Source organism: Siphateles boraxobius, unplaced genomic scaffold (assembly GCF_051911475.1).
Source record: "Siphateles boraxobius isolate OS27281-9 unplaced genomic scaffold, OSU_SipBor_1 19, whole genome shotgun sequence".
NCBI lineage: Eukaryota > Metazoa > Chordata > Actinopteri > Cypriniformes > Leuciscidae > Siphateles > Siphateles boraxobius.
The window spans coordinates 19,863,480-19,882,500 of record NW_027508799.1 but is presented as its reverse complement, the minus strand read 5'-3'; the positions used below and the strand labels follow the sequence as shown (position 1 = coordinate 19,882,500).

The following is a 19,021-nucleotide window of genomic DNA, read 5'->3' as shown; positions in this document are numbered from 1 at the left end:
GCTGAGTGAGCGATCAGCAATCAAGAGCATGCAAGTCTCTCTCTCTCTCTCTCTGACTCTCTCTCTGTGACTCTCTCTCTCTCACTCTCTTTATTTACCGTTCGTTAACATTAGTAATATGTGCCTTGTTTTACCTTCTTTGCCAATGAGATATCTGACCAAACTACAAACTTTCCAGTTATGTCTGTAGAAAGCGCCCGACAAGTTTGGGCGTCTGTGCCGCTGCGCGCTCAACCACTCTGCGTGTTTCGCACACTGGATATATAGGCGTAAATATTTCATTTGTTCAACATTCTATTAATTCTATAGCTTTACTTCATAGACATCCTTCTCTGTTATATCTTTTGCTCTCTGTTTGCTCTGTTGTCTGTGTTTCTTTGTCAAAAGCACTACTATCTATACATGCTGCTTGGTATCTGTTGTTGGTATCGGAGCATTTTAATGAGTAAGTATGAATACACGAGCGCAGTATCGGTCCAATACCTATACTGGTATTGGTACTGATGCATCTCTACTAAAAATCTGTCATTTTAAATGCTACAAGTGAATTTAGGCTGCCGCTTTTGAGACCTGATAATAATCTGTGTGCTATTTTAAGACGCAACTCCTGCTGTGAAGAGGTGGGGGGCTTTGGTGATGAGGGCTGCTGATGTCACCGCTGTTGCTGGGCAACTGGTATGTTTCCAGTTGGGAGTATGTGGCAATGACTGCTGGCTTTTCAAACGACCTTAACGTGGCCGTGAGCGCTGGCGCCTGTCTTTTGAGCTGGACGTCGCGTGTGTGTGGACCCTGGCACAGTCTGTTGGTTTTTGACTCTGGTGAAGTTTATCAGTCCACTAAATTAACTTTACTTGATGGCAGGTGGCTGGCAATAACCGGTGATGGCAGGACACGAATTTCAGAATTGACAAATTAGCAATTTTTGTGTCAAAAGACTCTCATTTAATTAGCGTTTTGACCAAAACTCGGTTAAGCACACCTGCCTACTCCCTTTTCTTTGATTTGATTTTAAAATGTTAAAGTTTTTTTGCACCCAAAACATACAAGTTTTAGTTTTCCATCCTATTTCTGACCCTTACAAAATGTTGTATTTTATACGATACCTGGAACCCCGCATGACTGACTTGACTAACAATGGAGCACAAGAGAAAAAAATTAATAAGGAATGTATGTTGGTAGCACAAAGCTATGTAATGATTTAGGGTGTAGTGCACAAGTCTTATGTACCACATTTATGAGAAATACCACATTTATTTTATAGGGATGAACCAATATGAAATGACGCCTTGTGTACCAGAGGCACAACCGCTTTTGCATAGTTTGTAAAAGTGTTTCATAATAATGAAAAAGTGAATAAAACAAATTATACTCAAATATCTACAATAAACAACATGGTACCAATATTGTTGTGTAATCATAATTTAATTAATAAAATAATTTTGAAATTACATTTGATATACTTGTTTATTATGTGGTAATTGCTTAAGAATCCGCGTTTTTTTTGTTAACTAAAATGTAAGCTGTTAAAAAGTAATTTTCTATTGATTGAAATAAAGGTAAAATAAATAATAAATATTAGACAAAAACTGTAACTTAAAAAACTTAAATATAAAGTGTACGCTGAATTACCGAAATAACTAACGAGTGCGCCAGAAGGGCTGCCAATTTTGCATAGTCCGCGCTTGTGTATGGTTTCAGAGATTTTTATAGATACAGATAACTGATAATTAATCGTATTCATATTTTGAAGATGACAGTCAGCACATTGTCTGATATAGAGTGGTGCAAGGATGACGTCAGAACCCTGAAGACTTAATTTGCCGCTGGATCCCTCGAGATTTTCCAATGGGTTTTATAATGGGGTTTTTCAATTCATGAGTAAAATAAAGCCTGTTGTAAACATAACTTTACGATACTTTGATGTCTTGTTCTTCAACGTAAACTGCACACACATACCCCAAACTGTTTTATCTATAGTTACTTACTAGAAACATACGTTTCTAATAAGTAAATCTTGAGGGAACCAGCGGCAAATTAAGGTGCATTCACACTACGAGCGACAAAGTGACACGAGAGTGGGCGATTTCCTGCGACACGAGCGACGTTTGGACATTACTATTCATTTTACAGTGTTTTTCACCTGCTTTTTTGCATAAAAAGTAGTGAAGTAGACATATTTGAATGCAGCCTAATTAAGATGATTTTGCATCGGTTTTGACACTTAAAAGCTCCAGTGCCCATGCATTATAATCGCATGGAAAAGAGGGACGGGCACATTCTTCCAACTTTTCTTCAAGGAAATTTCACTAGTTTGGAACGAAATTGTTGTGCGAGTAAATGACCTACATCCTAATTTCAGAAATAGCAGACTTTTCTGCTCTCTGTGTGTGTTTCTACACACTGTGCGTCACCTGTGAAAAGTGTTTGAGCTTTCTGCATTACTCACATATGTCAGCGGTGCCAGACAGACTCGTGGTGCCACACGCTGCGATGCCAACAGTTTCTGCCTCCCTCTTTTTACCAGTTTCTCTCACTCTTCATCTCTCTCTCTCTGTCATGCTGTTCACAGCTCTCCTGTAGCATCTGGCTCCTAGACAGATGACGAACAAGTCTGTGTTCTATTTGTGAATGCTTTGCTCTGTGTCGTCTACTGATTGTGAAATATTTTTAACTTTTGTGATGTTTATTTATAGGGGTGGGAATTGGCAAAAATGTGACGATTCGATAGTATTGCGATATTTGGGCCATAATTCAATATTATTGCGATTTTCAATATATTGCAATACAGCAAGTATTGCGATTCAATTCTGCGATATTGCGATTCATGTCCCCCATATAATCCAAAGACATTACAAAAAATTAGGAAAATAACACCGCTCAACTCACTTTAAATGTCACATTTAATTCTGTAAACATTATCTTCTACACATTAACTGAAGTGCAAAAACTTAGGAGGGTAGATTGAAAACTTGTTCTTGAACATTCAGGACACAGGACATTATTACAGGACAGGACATAATTATTCTCTGAATAGGAGACCTCTCACATGAATGGTAAGCTCTAGGCTTGCTACAATAGTCTGTGTTACCGGTGTTACACGTTGTTCAGTCCCAACACTGGTTTCATCACTTCCCCACCCTGGCACCGCAACAAAAACAAACAAAAAAAGTTTAAAGCGCTAAAAATGTTTAACGCAATTACGCAGTATCCTTAATACCTTAGTATTATTAAATCCTGCCTGTATTACACACACACACACGACCCACAGAAAAGACGCGCGTCAGTATCGAGTTCTCTTTCAGGCTTGAACAAACCATAACACACAAATCATGCCAAAATGTCTGTTTTGTCGAGTGTTCTCATAAGAGCAATCTTAAAGGATTTAAATAAAGTCTTAAATGAACGTAGAGATTTGTGAGAAAATGGGACGCGTGTCAGATCGCGTCTCTGTCCCACATTGCACAGCATTAATGAATGTAGGCTAGTGTACGCTCAACGCCTGTCCAAATATGCTTACTCGTTTTCATTCACTCCTTCAAGTGAGTGAACAGTATTAGTGGACAAACTTAGGGAATAGGCCTAACTTAGTGAATGAGTGTTTAGGGGGCGATTTCAACAAATGTTCTCAAGCAGTGAAAAATAGTTCCCTGCACATAACTTAAAATTATTTAAATACAATAGAGTAACATAAAGCAGACATAATAGAGTAACATAAACCTGAGAATAATCATAAAACCGAAATTTACCCACACTTTCGATTTGAAAGAAGACGGAGCGTCGTGTACAACCGTAATATTGAAGCCATTTTCATTTGAATTTGCTGTTGAATGTACGACAACAAAGCACCGCAACAAGCGTCACCTTGTGGATGTAATACGCAAATGTAAATGATCAGAGTAAACTCTGAGAAAACCAGAAAGTAAAACAGATAATTTTATAATTAAATATCGCAATACTTTGCGCTCCTGTATCGATATAATTGCGTGCGCAAAATATTGCGATACTGAACAGAATCTATTTTTTCCCCCACCACTATTTATTTATAAGCCAGACACATAATTTATGCAGGTAGACAAACGCAGATATGTACGCTGGGTCAGTGCAATGTGAACGTGTTGTCCTGTTCTCTTACGAGAGGTTCTCTCGTATTGCGTAAGTTTAGCTTACGCTACGGGAAAGATTCATCTTCTCGAGATATTGAAGCCAAAAAATTATCCTTAATTTTGTATTCATTGTCAACGCAGTGCAGCAGCTAGCCGACCTAGAGCAGGCCATCTCGCATGCTCATTGGCTGCCCTGCGGGCAACTGCTGCAGCCTACCAGTGAGCCCGGCGTGACGTCACGCCCAATGAAGGGCGCCCGCGCCTTCATAGCGTTTAAGCCCGCCAGAATGGGCGTGGCTTAGCGTATAAACATAGGGGCTGTAGCCTGACTTCCCTGATTTTTCGTCTCTTCAGCGAGCTCTTCGCATCGCTGGATCTGAGAGAAGCCACCGCTGCCGTCGAATAGCAAACAGCCAGCTTAGGACAGCGCTGAGGAAGCTGACCGTCTTCGCCACCTTCAGCCATCCGTGCGAGCTACGCTATCCGGCGACGTATCCTTGACCTTGCTAAAACCTATTCTAAAAGAGTAGCGAGTGTCTTTTTTAAGACTCCTCGCACATCCGGGGCTGCGAGCTCTGTGAAGTGCTTCCGCTCTCGACCCTGCGGGCTCGACTCGAAGCCTTCAACACCCCCCCGCCCCTCCTCACCGACGCGCAGCTGCCGCTCACGAGCCTCACTGCCGTCGCATCTGAGGATGAGGCCGAGGGACACGTACGAGCACGCGGCTAGCTCTCTTTACGTTACAAGAGAGCTACCCCGCCCTCGTGTCCCCGTTCGCGCGTCATGCAGAGCCCTCTCGAGCTCTCTGCATGACCCGGACGGGCATCATCTGTTACATGTAGGTCCCGTGCCCACTACTTGTGCGCGCGCCCTCGTACAAACACTGTTCCAGTTCTGCCGAGCACGCCGCTAGCTCTCTTTATGTTACAAGAGAGCTACCCCGCCCTCGCACGCGTCATGCAGAGCCCTCTCGAGCTCTCTGCATGACCCGGACGGGCTTGCGCGCCGCAGTGGAAATGTCTCGCCCTGTCAGTCCCCTTAGATAAGGCTACTGCAGCGGTGTTTTTGGCAGCCAACGAGCCGGTAATGCAACCCGCTCGCCTGCACACATCCGCCGTTCTCGCGGCCACCCAGAGAAATCTCAAGTGAGTATAATGTCAGGTTAAGAATGTAAGTTACGTGCCCGCTCACAGGCGCTCAAGGTTACTAACAGACACATCGCCCCCGAAAAGACGTGCGTGTCCCGCTGCGGCTGGACCGCCGTCAAAGACCGCCTGCACACAAACGCCGTTTTCACGGCGACCCAGAAAAATCTCAAAAAGAGTATAATGTCTGGTCCGGCTCATGCCGTCGGTGTTGTAAGTGTAGTGAAAGTGCCCACGCGTCAGTGTTCACCCCTACACATAAGCACTCCGGATTTCGCTGAGCACACTCTCATAAAGCGCAGAAAATCCGCTCGAGTGTTGAATGTAAGAAATGTGTCCACAGGTCCACAGCCGCGCTTTAGGCTCCGGTTCAGTTTCACAAGCGCGCAAATGGCGCCGATCTGAACCCGGAGGCCATTCGCCCCCTAGCGGCTCACATAGCTGCGTGGGAAACTATCCCAGGGATTTCAGAATGGGTGCTGAGCACAATAAAGCAGGGCTATACACTTCAATTCATTCGCCGTCCCCTGCGCTTTCAAGCCCGGACTGCGACGATAGTGAATGCGGAAGTAGCACACCTACTTCACGCAGAAATAGCAAAGCGGCTCTGCAAAGGGGCGATAGAAAATGTGCCGCCTTCTCTGAGCGAGTCAGTCTTTTACAGCCGATATTTTTCTCGTACCCAAGAAGGACGGAGCCTTCAGACCTATCCTAGATCTGAGACATTTGAACAAAGTGCTTGCGAAAAGACTGTTCAAAATGCGTGCGACCAGGAAAATCCTAGCGCACGTTCGCCCGAGGGTCTGTTTTTTTTCTCTAGATCTGAAGGAGGCCTATTTTCAGATTCAGATAATTCCCCGTCACAGGCAATTGTTGAGATACGCCTTCGACGGTTAGGTATATCAAGGTATATTAGGTATATACCTGCCGTTCGGCCTGTCCCTAGCACCCCGTAGATTTACGAAGTGCATGGAAGCGGCGCTCGACGATCTGGACGATTGGCGATATGGACGATTGGCTGATATTGGCACAGTCAGAGACAGAACTGTTGTCTCACAGAACAGCGCTTCTCAGTCACCTGGAAAGCTTGGGTCTCACGGTCAACTGGACCAAGAGTTCATTACTGCCCAGCCAGTCAATTTCCTTTTTAGGAATAGAACTGGACTCGGTGACCATGACGGCTCGTTTATCAGCACAGCGTGCGCGCCGTGTTCGCCACCTAGCCGCATCTTTCCAGAAGGGCAGCTTTCTCCCTTTGAAAACATTTCAAAGGATGTTGGGCTGTATGGCATCAGCTGCAGCGGTGCTTCAGCTGGGCCTACTGCGCATGCGCCCGCTCCAACGGTGGTTGAACGCTTGTGCGTCCCGCCGAGCCTGGGTTTCTGGCGGCCAGAAAATCAGAGTGACTCAGACCTGCATAGCGGCTCTGCAGCCCTGGTTAGTAGCCGACTGGTACCAGCAGGGAGTGATGATGGGAACCATCTCTTATTGGAAAGTCATTTCGACAGACGCGTCCAACTCTGGTTGGGGCGCGCTGTTCGAGGGCAGACCGGTCTTCGGCCAGTGGTCGGACCAAGAGAAGTGTTTTCACATAAACTGTCTGGAGATGATAGCGGTCGAGAACGAGCTGAAGCGCTTCCTCCCCTTCATACAGGACCAACATATGCTTGTCCGTTCGGACAACATGTCTGTAGTATCCTATGTAAACCGTCAGGGCGGTGTCAGATCCAGAAATCTCTGCAATCTGACGGAACGCCTCCTTATTTGGTCTCAGATGCACCTGCGCTCGCTGAGGGCGGCACATGTGCCTGGCCATTTGAACGACGGCCCAGACAAACTGTCCAGGGACAATGTTCCCCCAGGGGAATGGTCCCTGCACCCCCAAACGGTCCAGAAGCTGTGGCGCCTATTCGGCAGAGCGGAAGTCGACCTATTTGCGTCAAAAGACAACGCTCAATGCCCGACGTTCTTCTCGAAGGACGGGGACGCGCTGGCCCAGGTTGGCCCAGCTTCTCGCTATATGCTTTTCCTCCGGTCTCTCTGTTACCACAGGTGATCAAGAGAATCAGTGAAACGCGCCACTCGGTGCTCCTCATAGCCCCGCGTTGGGAGAATCAGATTGGTTCCTGGAGCTAGCACGGCTGTCACATACTGCTCCATGGCCGATTCCGGTGAGGGCAGATCTCCGCTCTCAGGCTCGCGGCACGCTCTGGCATCCCCATCCAGAGCGCTGGTCTTTGCACGCATGGTTGATCAACGGGTACTCATTGCCCTGCCAGAAGGAGTGATGAACACAATCACGCAGTCTAAAGCTCCTTTCACGAGAAGGTTCTACGCGTCTAAATGGTCGGTGTTCTCCGGATGGTGCACCGACAGAGGTCTGGACCCACGGACATGCGGGGTGGCGCATCTGCTCACCTTCCTACAAGAGCTGTTGGATAAGGGGAGGTCCCCATCCACGCTCAAAGTATACGTGGCGGCTGTGGCAGCGTTCGCAGAATCGACGCACGGCCAGTCACTGGGAAGACATGAGTTGGTCATCCGCTTCCTTAGAGGAGCTAGAAGGATGAACCCGCCGCGCCCCCCGTCGGTTCCTATGTGGGATCTTTCATTGGTCCTCGAGGCCCTGAAAGCCTTTCCATTTGAACCACTAGACTCCATGGGGTTGAAATATCTATCACTGAAAACCGTCTTTCTGACTGCACTGTCGTCAGTAAAACGTGTGGGGGACCTGCATGCGCTGTCTGTTAGCGCGTTGTGTCTTGAGTTTGGGCCGAATGACTCTAAAGTCATCCTCAGACCTAGACATGGCTATGTTCCTAAAGTGATGGGCACTCCATTCAGAGCGCAAGCTATTTTGCTGTCAGCTCTGCCAGCATCTGACAGCGAAAGTGATGTGAATCTCCTCTGCCCTGTCAGGGCGCTGAGATTTTACATGACTCGCTCCGCCTCCTTCAGGCGTTCAGAACAGCTTTTTGTTTCGTTTGGTGGGCGCACCAAGGGTCTCGCCTCCTCGAAACAGAGCCTGTCCAGATGGATAGTGGACGCTATAGCGGCTGCTTACGCGTCAAAAAGTCTGCAATGCCCTCTGGGCATCAGGGCTCATTCCACGAGAGGCGTGGCCTCGTCATGGTCCAGTGGGGTTTCTATCCATGACATATGTGTAGCGGCGGGCTGGAGCTCCTCGTCTACCTTTGTCAGGTTTTATAACCTAGAAGTTCCTGCCTTGCAGGCTAAACTGTTGTCAGTGTGAAGGAGAGGTGTATTCTGCCCAGATCTTCCTGCTCAGATCACTCTCAAGAGACTCAGCTCTCCTGGTTGAGCTGCACTAGTAGGGTATGTGCCATGTGCCTATACAGACAGGCGCGCCGCTCTGTATTCCCTATGTGTGTTTATGTACAAGTGATGGCCCGCGTGGCTGGCCACCTTATTTTTCCACTTATGGGGTTCCCCTGAAAGTTTGGGGTCTCATGGTGGATGCTTGGCGCGCACGATGTTGACAAAGTGTTCCCATAGCGTAAGCTAAACTTACCCAATACGAGAGAACCTCTCGTAAGAGAACGATACTCGGTTACTAACGTAACCTCGGTTCTCTCTAGAGAGGGAACGAGTATTGCGTAACCGGCCGTGCTCGCGCCACGAGCGACTTCGCTTCAGTCGACGAAAAACCAGGGAAGTCAGCCTATGTTTATACGCTAAGCCACGCCCATTCTGGCGGGCTGTGACGCTATGAAGGCGCGGGCGCCCTTCATTGGGCGTGACGTCACGCCGGGCTCACTGGTAGGCTGCAGCAGTTGCCCGCAGGGCAGCCAATGAGCACGCGAGATGGCCTGCTCTAAAATTAAGGATAATTTTTTGGCTTCAATATCTCGAGAAGATGAATCTTTCCCGTAGCGTAAGCTAAACTTACGCAATATTCGTTCCCTCTCTAGAGAGAACCGAGGTTATGTTAGTAACCGAGTATCGTTTTACAGTACATACTCACTATACGTTCTTGCATTACTGTGGCTGAAACACACCTCAGTACTCAAGGGGGTGATGACGTTTCCTTGAAATGTAACGGAAGTAGTGACCGATTCTGTATCGTGACGTACATCCGAGGAAACTGATTATGGAAAGAAAGTAGGGTGCGGACTTGTTTTAATCCAACGGTTGTTGATTGGATGGAGGTGGATATGAATGCGATCTTGTAGTTGATGCACCCTTTTCATGGACAGTGAGGACGCGTTTCCACAGTAATTTACTCCTGTAACTCATTTTTGAACCAGCACTGGTGACGAGTCGCATATACCGTTTTATGGATATTTTGAATTAGCTTTATGTAATATGTCTATTTGGCTTTATTTTTATTTCAGTTTTAATCATTTTAGTACTTCAACTTATTTCAGTTAGTTGATAAAACTTAATTTCTTAAAGTTTGTTGTTTTTTTAACGTTTTTTTTTCTGTAATTTTTATTTGATATTTTATTTCATTTCAGCTGTATTTCAATGACTGAAAACTATTTGTAATAGTTACAGTTTTAGTGAACAATAACTCAACTGAATTTTCCACATTAAGATGTATTTATAAATGTGATTATTATTATTATTATTATTATTGCTATTAAAAGATTAATAAATAGAATTTCCATTTCACGATGACTTAAATGGCAGCTAGCTCGGCGAGGGTCTTTTCATACTCAGTCATTCCACGACCTGACAAACGCAGATTAAACATGTTACAAGTGCTGGCCAATACAGATCACTCAGCTTTCCATGAAAAAGTCAAGGTTTCATACGCAACAAACAGTCTGAAAGTAGTTTCGCATCACTATTGTCTACCCTCTCTCTGACCTTTAGAATGAAACGCGTCACTGTACCTTTAAGATTTCTATAGATAGGTTAATGCCCTTCCTTCTGATTAGTTAACCACTTTGCATGGGAAATGAGCATCAAGACCCCTGTAAAGTTGCTGAACAATGAAAAGTCATTGATGTGCAAATATCGGTGGTCATATGTTAATGAGCTTATGTTTGTGACATGAGCGCCTCCTTCTGAATGACCTGCTTATCCAGCTTTCATCTGTCTCTGTTGTAGAAAGCGGCTCCTCCATCACTGCGTCCTGTGTGGGTCTGGGCTGCTCACTCGCTCCCCCTGCCGGTACGGCCGGTAAAGCCGTGCCTGGATACGACGGTGAGATCCCTCTACATTGTTCTTTGGCACTCTACACATGACACGTGTGAGGCTGATCATTTGTTTATTACAAACTCTTTGTTGTTGATCGATGAGCGATTATGTCTCAGATCTCCTTTTGATTGACGTTTGACACTTGTGATAGCTAGATAATTAAATGAATGACTAAAGCACTTTCTTTATCTTTGTCTCATAGTGACAGTGATTGATGATGATATGCAACAGGTGAAACCAAGGACTCTGGGAAATATTGTGGTAAAGTGAGTTATTTTAATCCTTTCATTGTTTTATTTGTATGGATCGAGACAGTAGGAAGGGGACAGAAGTGAATGGATCAGGCTAGATGAAGGAGATCTCAGTGTGTTTGGAGCATATGCACTTACCACAAGGCCATGAGGCCACAAGGCCGGGCATTGCATCATGATACACAGATGTCATGGAGCATCAAGATGCGTTACTCCTCAAAAGCGTGAATATGAATTTAAAATGGACCTTTTTTCTAACAGCCATTCTCTGATTTTATTCACAACTAATTGGTTCATTAAAATGTAATAAGTCCCCCCCCCCTTGGCTTGGCTTGGAAATAAATAGTTACAGTACAACTTATGTTTGTATTGAACTAATTTCAAATGTTTAAACGTCAAAAGTGTACAACCTGTGAAATGTGTCACTAAACAATGCTGATTTCAGAGCTGCTTCATTTATTAAACTGTATGAAATACACAATAATAATAATAATTATAAGAATATAAGATCAATACGAGTATATTTTCAATGATATGGCTGACTGGACACTGCCCTGTTTTCCCTCTATTGAACTCTCCCCCTGTTGTAGACAGCCAGTCATATTTTGACAGGTCCGTGTCCTTAAGATGACAGCACAAGCTCTTTGTTTGATCATCACAAATATCTCTTTTTTTCTGTGCTTTCCACTTCAATGTTCACTCATCTTTCGCACACAATAAAAGATTTAATGACACGAAGCCAAAGCTGAAGAGAATCTTTTCATCACAGATCTGACTTTAAAATCTCAGTCTTTGTACGAGGACGTTAAGGCCGAGTCTGAGGGGAATGACTAATGGGGTCTCGTCTCTCACCGTCTGCTTAGAAAAGAGCATTTTGTGTGTTCTTTCAGGCCTTCTTCAGGTGCAATCCACGTCTAAGCCTAGTGACGCGTCTGTCCTCGCCCGCCGCGGAGGGAACTAATCTTGTACATGTTTGTGTTGTTGTCATTTTTGTTCTCCGGTAGATTTGATGTTAATCAAGAGCGTGTTTGTTTCAAAGCCTGAGGGAAAGAAGCTCGGATTAAAACGAAATTGTGTCTTATAAAACAAGACAATTCATAAACACTTTCAGGACTTGCACATGCCTCTTTTTTCTTAAGTATTTTGATTTACGTGCCCATCAAGGGTTATATATATATATATATATATATATATATATATATATATATATACACTGTATATATATATATAAAGAGGAATTAGTAAAAAAAAATAGAATTTATGGTGAAATGTTCTATATAATATAAAATGTAAATTATTATAGCTAATTATGACTTTATTTTGCGAAACACACACAAGTACTTTGGTAACCATACAGTTTGGTTATTGAATAACACCAAAACATTTCTCAAATTATCATCTTTTATGCTCAGCAGAAGAATGCTAGTCATACAGGTTTGGAACAACATGAGGGTGAGCAAATCATGACAGAATCATGACTGTGTTTGCTGTCAATCCTCTGAATTTTAGCCCCCCCCCCACACACACACACATTTTTTTGTTCCTCTGAATATTGTCTTACATATGTATACTTGAAAGCATTTTCTGACCCTGAAAGGTTGAAAACATCCTGTTCCTTGAAGCGTCTTGATATTTTATTATTTCTCTAGTGAAAACGTGTCTTTTTCTTCTCTCGACAGGCTTCCTCTGCCTCCTGGGGCGGCTCTCAGTCTCTGGCAGAATCGGACGCTGTTTAAGAAGCTGTACTTCACCAAGTTCCCTGTAAGCCTTCAGCTGTATACACGCATATATTCACCATCTGCTCTACTGTGACACGCATGCAAGTATCTTCCTTCATTTTTTGTGCAGTAGCTTGAAAAGAGCTTTTTGTATCACCAGCATAGGCAGACTTTGGACATGCAGTTATGTCTGGTCCAGTTATTGTGGGCAAAATTCAAAAAGGATAGTGAAATAGTGAATTTTGTCATAGACAGAATATCTAATGAATGTCAATTGATACTATGTGCCTCAATCAGGATCTGAGAAGGTTTATGAGTGCTCGTAATATGAAAGCTGCGTACCCAACTTTAGGAAGTCACCTAGCTATGCGATTAATGATTCCGACAAGCGTCTTCCAGGTACGCATCAGCAGGTCTGTGGGCGTGCCGAGGGAGAGACTGTTACGCGCAGTTTGATCATGTCTATATCCATGTCTTTTGATAATAATCAGGCAGGACAGTCATAATCTCATCATAGGACGGCACTCAGCATGCGCTTTTGATCATTACATCTCAGCTGCGGCTGGCTGCATTTAATCCACACACTGAATGTAACGAAATGTGTTAAAGATGTTTTGATAATTTCATGATATATTTTGAATGAAGTACCTGATATGTTTACAATGAACTGGAACTGATACTTTGAGGCTTTAAAAAGGAAACAAAAGGCCCAAAATGTGACATAAAAGTGATCCATATGACATGCACACTAGATTGTGAGTATTAGGAAGTCCTAGAGTTAGAGAGATGAACCGACAATATTTGGTAGAAGTAATGTTTTTAGGTGGTATATTAGGTATTTTATTTACAAGTTAACGTTTACATTACATGTAACTAGAAGTGTATGTTTTTGTTGGAACTGAATATAAGAACCTGACGGAAGTACACTGCGGCCTGAGAATACGCAAGCATGTAGCGTACATTCATTGCATTATAATTACAAAACTTACTGAAATAGAATTTCAAGGCTTTATATGTAGGCTTTATATTCCACTGTTGTGGTATACTTAGAAAAATGTAGTGTAATTGTAAAATGTCTTTGTATATAGGTGTTTATACTTTAATAGACATCACTGGCATGTTATGAAATAGCTATTGTAGAAATAAGCAAATTGGATTGAGGTGAGAACTGCGTGGCATGCTGTGATGTGTGCTTTTATGGGGGTGCAGCGCCATCCAGCAGCTCAAAGAAATATATAAAAAGAATATTAGTTATATCAAGTAGTAGTTTTTGTATTGAAAAGTATTTATATTTTACTCCCTCCTAGGGTTACTACGACACCATGGACGCAGGGTTTGTGGACGAGGAGGGCTTTTTGTACATCATGTCTCGGTCCGACGACGTCATCAACGTTGCGGGTCACAGGCTGTCCACCGGCGCCCTTGAAGAGGTCTCACTCACAACACAAATAATAACAACCACAAGCATCTTTGTTGTTGCCATACTAACAAACCATATATTGTGTGTGTCCTTTAGTCTGTCCTGCTGCACCCTGCCGTGGTGGACTGTGCTGTGGTGGGGCTGGAGGACCCCTTGAAGGGACATGTGCCTCTGGCTTTGTGTGTGCTTGGGAATGGTGAGAAATTAAGAAAAGCATTGGGGGGTGTATATATATATATATGTATATAAATAAAATAATACACTTTATTGGATGTGTATTTGTCTTTGTGTTTATTTGTAGGGTGTCAGAAGAGTGAAGGAGTGCTGGTGAATGAGATGGTGAAATTGGTGAGGGACACCATCGGGCCGGTTGCGGCTCTCAGGAAGGTTATCTTTGTCAAAGCTCTTCCCAAAACCCGCTCGGGAAAAATTCCACGATCGTCTCTCGCTAACCTGGTGAACAACAAGCCTTTTAAGGTATTTTCTTGACATGATGACTGTTATTAAGTAGGTGGACAGCTGCAAATGCTCTTGTTCAGTGAAAATATTATGGTACTGCAGAGCTTTCTAATTTTGATGTTTGTAATGTGAAATTTATAGATCAGTCCCACCATAGAGGATCCTGAGGTCTTTAAGGACATCGAAAAGATGCTGAGAGAAACTGTAAAAGAACCTGGTAAATAATTTACCATCAGATATGGACGGACACACACACGGACACACACACACCTTCCTCTCTAAGATGTGAGATTCTGTGAATATTTGCATTAGAGGAACGTGGTTCCCGAAAGAATGTACTCCTCACTATGCCATAATATTTTTTAATAATAATGTGATACTAAATTGTAACAAACAAAAAAAGTGTATTTCATTAATCCGTGTTAATAAGATAAGTTGTATTTTTTTAAGGTTTTGGATTAGTTGGACCAAGGTGAATGTGATACAAAAATGCGTCCGGTTTATATTAATTTCACCCCATTATCAGGAGAAAAGAGAAACAATAAGCAGGTAGATTTATTTTATGTAAAGAAAAGTTTTGTTTTTCTATTGTAATGTACAAAAAAAAATGTAGTTGTCCTAAAAGTTGGCTCCATTTTCATGAAGTGAAATGTCGTTTTCCTCCTTCCGATTGGTAAAATATAAGCTGGACATGTTCTTGACAGTTTTTGTGAGATTCACCCTGCAACACACACTGCACTATAAAAAAATGAATGGATCAATCAAGGTGAAATGTAATGTACAATAGTACAAGTGAAGTATCAGTTTAATGAAATGCATTGTAAAAAGATTTCCGACAATGATTGTTATAAAGAAAACCTATTTGAGTGTACTTTTATTGACAGTTAAAAGTTCTTTGATCACCACATAGTTTTGACCAAGATACAATCAGTAATAAATAAATAAAAATGGACACAAAATAAAACGATTCTCTGTGCGTGCAAAACAGGGATGTACAAACTGTCGAAGTCTCAGAAATAACTCAAAGACAGTAAGTGGAGGGCTGTACAAGAGGTGTTCCCTGCATTTTGAACACAAACAAGAGTTGGAAACATTTTTACACCAAAGTAAGTCACAGCAAGTAAGTGTACGATCACTACGAGCTAAGCCTGTCTTTTCGAGATTTCCCCTAACGAGAGGCGGCGGGACACTATCGAGACAAGGCCAGCCGATCAAAGGTCAGCAGGAGAGCGGTCCACGGCGGAAAATTTGATCATGAACTATACGTGTTTTACATTGTTTCTAACCAAATCAAACAATAACACGTGCGAGTGTACGCTTTAAAGTCAATACGAGAGTTAAATATATCCAATTAACAATGTTCTTGTGGAAAATGTAAAAACGTAGGCTCCCGAAAATAATGTAGCCATTTGCGGGAGTGAGGGTGAGTGTCGAGGGTGTTTCAGGGGGGCTAAGTCACTTTCCGCGATCCGGTTCATGGATGAAATGAAGACCCAGGCAATATTATTTGAGTTTATGATTATTATTTAGTTTGACATGTAAATATGTGAAGTTACAGAACAACATCCAGTTAGATGTGTTTTTTGAAGGGTTTGGGTCAGACCTGTACCTTCAACATATGTATATTGTGCTCCATTGGGGTAAGAGCAAAAAACGAGCCGAGTAGACTCGGACGGGTACGTGTTGTTTTTGGGCGAGGGGCTTTCAATCCCCAAAACGCAACGAAGAACAGAATGAAAAGCAACAGCATGTTGAAAGCGTCTCTCGGGTGTTGGGGGAAAAGTCGTAACAGCAGCAACGTTCAAAACCTTGACGTTAAAAGACGCAATGTGCACAAAGTCTGAATGTGTGGTTTATCTTTTTATATATAGACGTGTACATATATATATTTCTTTATATTTGTTTATGTATTTCTATATATAAAAGTGATTTATTTATAGTGATTTACAGTTGAACCTACACATCCCCTGTAGAAGAAATACACAGTACTCAAGCCGAAGGAGGCGCGCGTGGCGTAGAAGAAGATAGAAAGGGTGAGAGCGCGTCGGCATCTGCGGCGGACGGCCGGGTCGCGGAGGAGCGGGACGTGGGAGGTCGGCGGGCCTTCACCATCCCCTCCTCGCCCTGTCCTCTGCTGGCTTCCGTTGTTCTCTTGGCAGTGTGACTCGTCAGAATCGTTTGTTCGGGCCAACTTGAAGGTATGACTCTGAAAGAAACATCATAGTAACGTTTTACATGAATACAAGCGGCCGTTGCGGTTTAGGAACACAAACGACACGAGGGTGAGTAAATGATGAGAGAAAGGAGCTCGACGACAGTTAGCTCCGTGGACGTGTACTAATGTGGGCTTTGTTGGCAGAGCATTGTTGTAGCGCACATGTTTGAGAGATGACACTTACCAGGTGTGTTTTTGGGTTGAGTGGAGTGGCGGGTGGGGAGTACATATTGTCCTTTAGCACTATTGCACTAAGATTGTTTGGGTGAAGGCTATCTGATTTAAACAAATGTTTTTGAGTGAAGAAAAGCTTGAATTTCAGTCCTGTCATGTTGCATGTTTTTTGCAACCATATATTTGGAGCAAGCAACCTTGAAAACATTTGTTCTGCTAGTTCGGAGTGGTGCACTGATGAAAGATGAATTGGTCTTCTTAGTGTTTCCAAAGAGTTGATTGGAATCCTTAAGGTGGTCTGACTGCTCTTTCAGAATATAGTTTTCCCATGCATGAATAATTATTGACTTTGCAGCCTCGTGCTTCTTCAGAATGCTCTTAAGTTTCCTGTTTACATCAGAAACTGTTGCTTGAGGAAAGCAGCTTGTAGTTGTATCCCTGCTGCTAATATTTGTGATTACTGAGCGAGGACTATCAGACTGCCTGCAGACACTGTTGGTGCGATCAGAAAGGCCAGTGTGTTTGAATTGTGTAAACACTGTCAAGCAAAGGCTGGTGCACTCTTGTCACTTCAATGGGTCGATTGTTGATGTGAACGCAATTCACGAAGTGTTACTTATTGGGTATATTGATTTAATGAGTGATTTATTTTGCAGATGGCTGAGGAGAGGGGCAATGACATGTTGGTTGTTTTGAGTGTATGGAAGTTACTCACAGCTTGAAGTTTTCATGTTCTCTCAGCAAGAGTAAGTCCTCACAGTGGAGCTGTCTAGACGCTGTACTGCTGATGGTCCAACTGCACAGAAACAAAGATACAGTGGGTGGGTGGGTGAGTTTGTTGTAAAAAAATGTGTGTGTGAGATTGTTTATATTAATAACGTGTTTTTCAGGTGTGGAAGTCAGACTTTGAAAAGGAGAGTACCTCAATTATCTTGAGGCCCATTGGAGGTGTGCTCCAGCTTTTAGGTGTATAACCACTGCTGTATGAGTAGTTGTATATTTAACAGGATGATATGGTATCATCATCATTGTGAAAAAAAAAATGAAAGTAGGAATACACAAGGTTGTTCATAGCACATTGGATAAAAGGGAGCCAAGTGGCTTGATTATATTAAGTAGATATTTATTGTATTTGAGGTGATATGAGAGAAATCAGTACAGCACAATGACATGGTTAGTATAGTGTGTTTGGTGTAAGTGGTTAACATCCAAACACAGAGTACAGAAGTGTTAAAGGGGGACATGAATAAAACAGTGGTCATCTGTGCTTTTGAGAGAGTCACACAAAGATGAGTGTATGAACAGTGGGTCAAGAATGATATTTGACTTGGAACACATAGTAGCTGTTGTCATTGGTTGTAGGTAACGAGGAGGTGAAGTAGCAGCAGCGTTTGGTTTCCACGGTTAGTAATTTGTAACAGGTAAATGGTGTGTAGGGCATCATGTGACTGCAGAAAGCGAGTGGTTAGTTAATTGAAGAGAAGATTGTGATGCTGCTGATGGGGTGTCAGGAACATAAGCAGTCAGAGTAGCTGTAGTGGCAGCCGTCGTGTGAAGACCGGCGACTCGACCTGTGCGACTCACCGAGAGAGGACGCCGGATGGGACCCGGGGGAAAGGAAGGTACTTCTCTCAATCTTTTGCACACTGACTACACCTGCAACTCCTCAGGCAGGTCTTTGCTTTATTTCTCTGCAGGCTCCAATTTCCCACCCCAAAGAAACCTTCAATACTTGCTGATTCTGTGTGTTTCACAAGGGTTGGAGCTACACTCTTCAGGTTTGTGATCCCTATACACTGTTCTCTCCATCATTCCAGCACAGATTTCTTACTAAATACAACATCTCCAGCTGATTAACACACCTGTCATGATTTTCTTTTATAAACACTCAGAACATAATTCACTAATGATAAATCACACAAAAACTGGAGGCCAAGCACACCTCAGCCGCACATATGTCGTGAACCATGAGAACCAGCCTTAGTGTACCTCTGGTAGAACGAGCCCTAAACCCGTGGTTTCTAAACTTTTTGAAAGCATGGCACCCCTTTGTAGCATTTTTTTTCCTCACAATACCCCAACCCAATTAAACTAAACGTACATGTGTGCAGATAAATGATCAAATTGACTTGTTTTATCAAACAACTTGAGAAAAATCAGAATATATTTATATAAAAAAAACATTTGTGTAATTTAACCACTTTTACGCGTATGCGACATGCCAAACTCACATACATCCAATGGAATAAAATGAGAAAAACACATTTCAAGAGATTTAAGATTGTACTGCTATGTGTGTAAATGTTAAAACCTCAGAATTTCAGTGTTCATGATGACTGAGTGATTTTGACCCATAAATAAAGTTAAATC

General features: G+C 43.0%; 2 protein-coding genes across 11 annotated transcripts in view; one reads left to right on the top strand and one right to left on the bottom strand.

Moving 5' to 3' along the window:
- acss3 (acyl-CoA synthetase short chain family member 3) overlaps positions 1–15,378 on the top strand; it is a 39,892-nt gene extending 24,514 nt beyond the window's left edge. The window contains exons 10-17 of one of the 2 annotated variants that reach the window (XM_077234143.1): positions 10,325–10,420; positions 10,617–10,680; positions 12,345–12,426; positions 13,691–13,813; positions 13,900–13,999; positions 14,105–14,280; positions 14,404–14,479; positions 15,251–15,378. In XM_077234143.1, coding sequence (XP_077090258.1) covers positions 10,325–10,420; positions 10,617–10,680; positions 12,345–12,426; positions 13,691–13,813; positions 13,900–13,999; positions 14,105–14,280; positions 14,404–14,479; positions 15,251–15,282 — 749 coding nt within the window. In that variant the 3' untranslated portion in view covers positions 15,283–15,378. Of the gene's footprint in view, positions 1–10,324; positions 10,421–10,616; positions 10,681–12,344; positions 12,427–13,690; positions 13,814–13,899; positions 14,000–14,104; positions 14,281–14,403; positions 15,227–15,250 lie in introns of those variants that run through there. The other variant, XM_077234144.1, reaches the window with a different exon arrangement.
- ppfia2 (PTPRF interacting protein alpha 2) overlaps positions 15,105–19,021 on the bottom strand; it is a 163,504-nt gene continuing 159,587 nt past the window's right edge. For all 9 annotated transcript variants that reach the window (XM_077234134.1, XM_077234135.1, XM_077234136.1 and 6 more), the window contains 2 exons: positions 17,367–17,447; positions 15,105–16,468 (listed from right to left, as the gene is read on the bottom strand). In XM_077234134.1, coding sequence (XP_077090249.1) covers positions 17,389–17,447 — 59 coding nt within the window. In that variant the 3' untranslated portion in view covers positions 15,105–16,468; positions 17,367–17,388. The remainder of the gene's footprint in view (positions 16,469–17,366; positions 17,448–19,021) is intronic.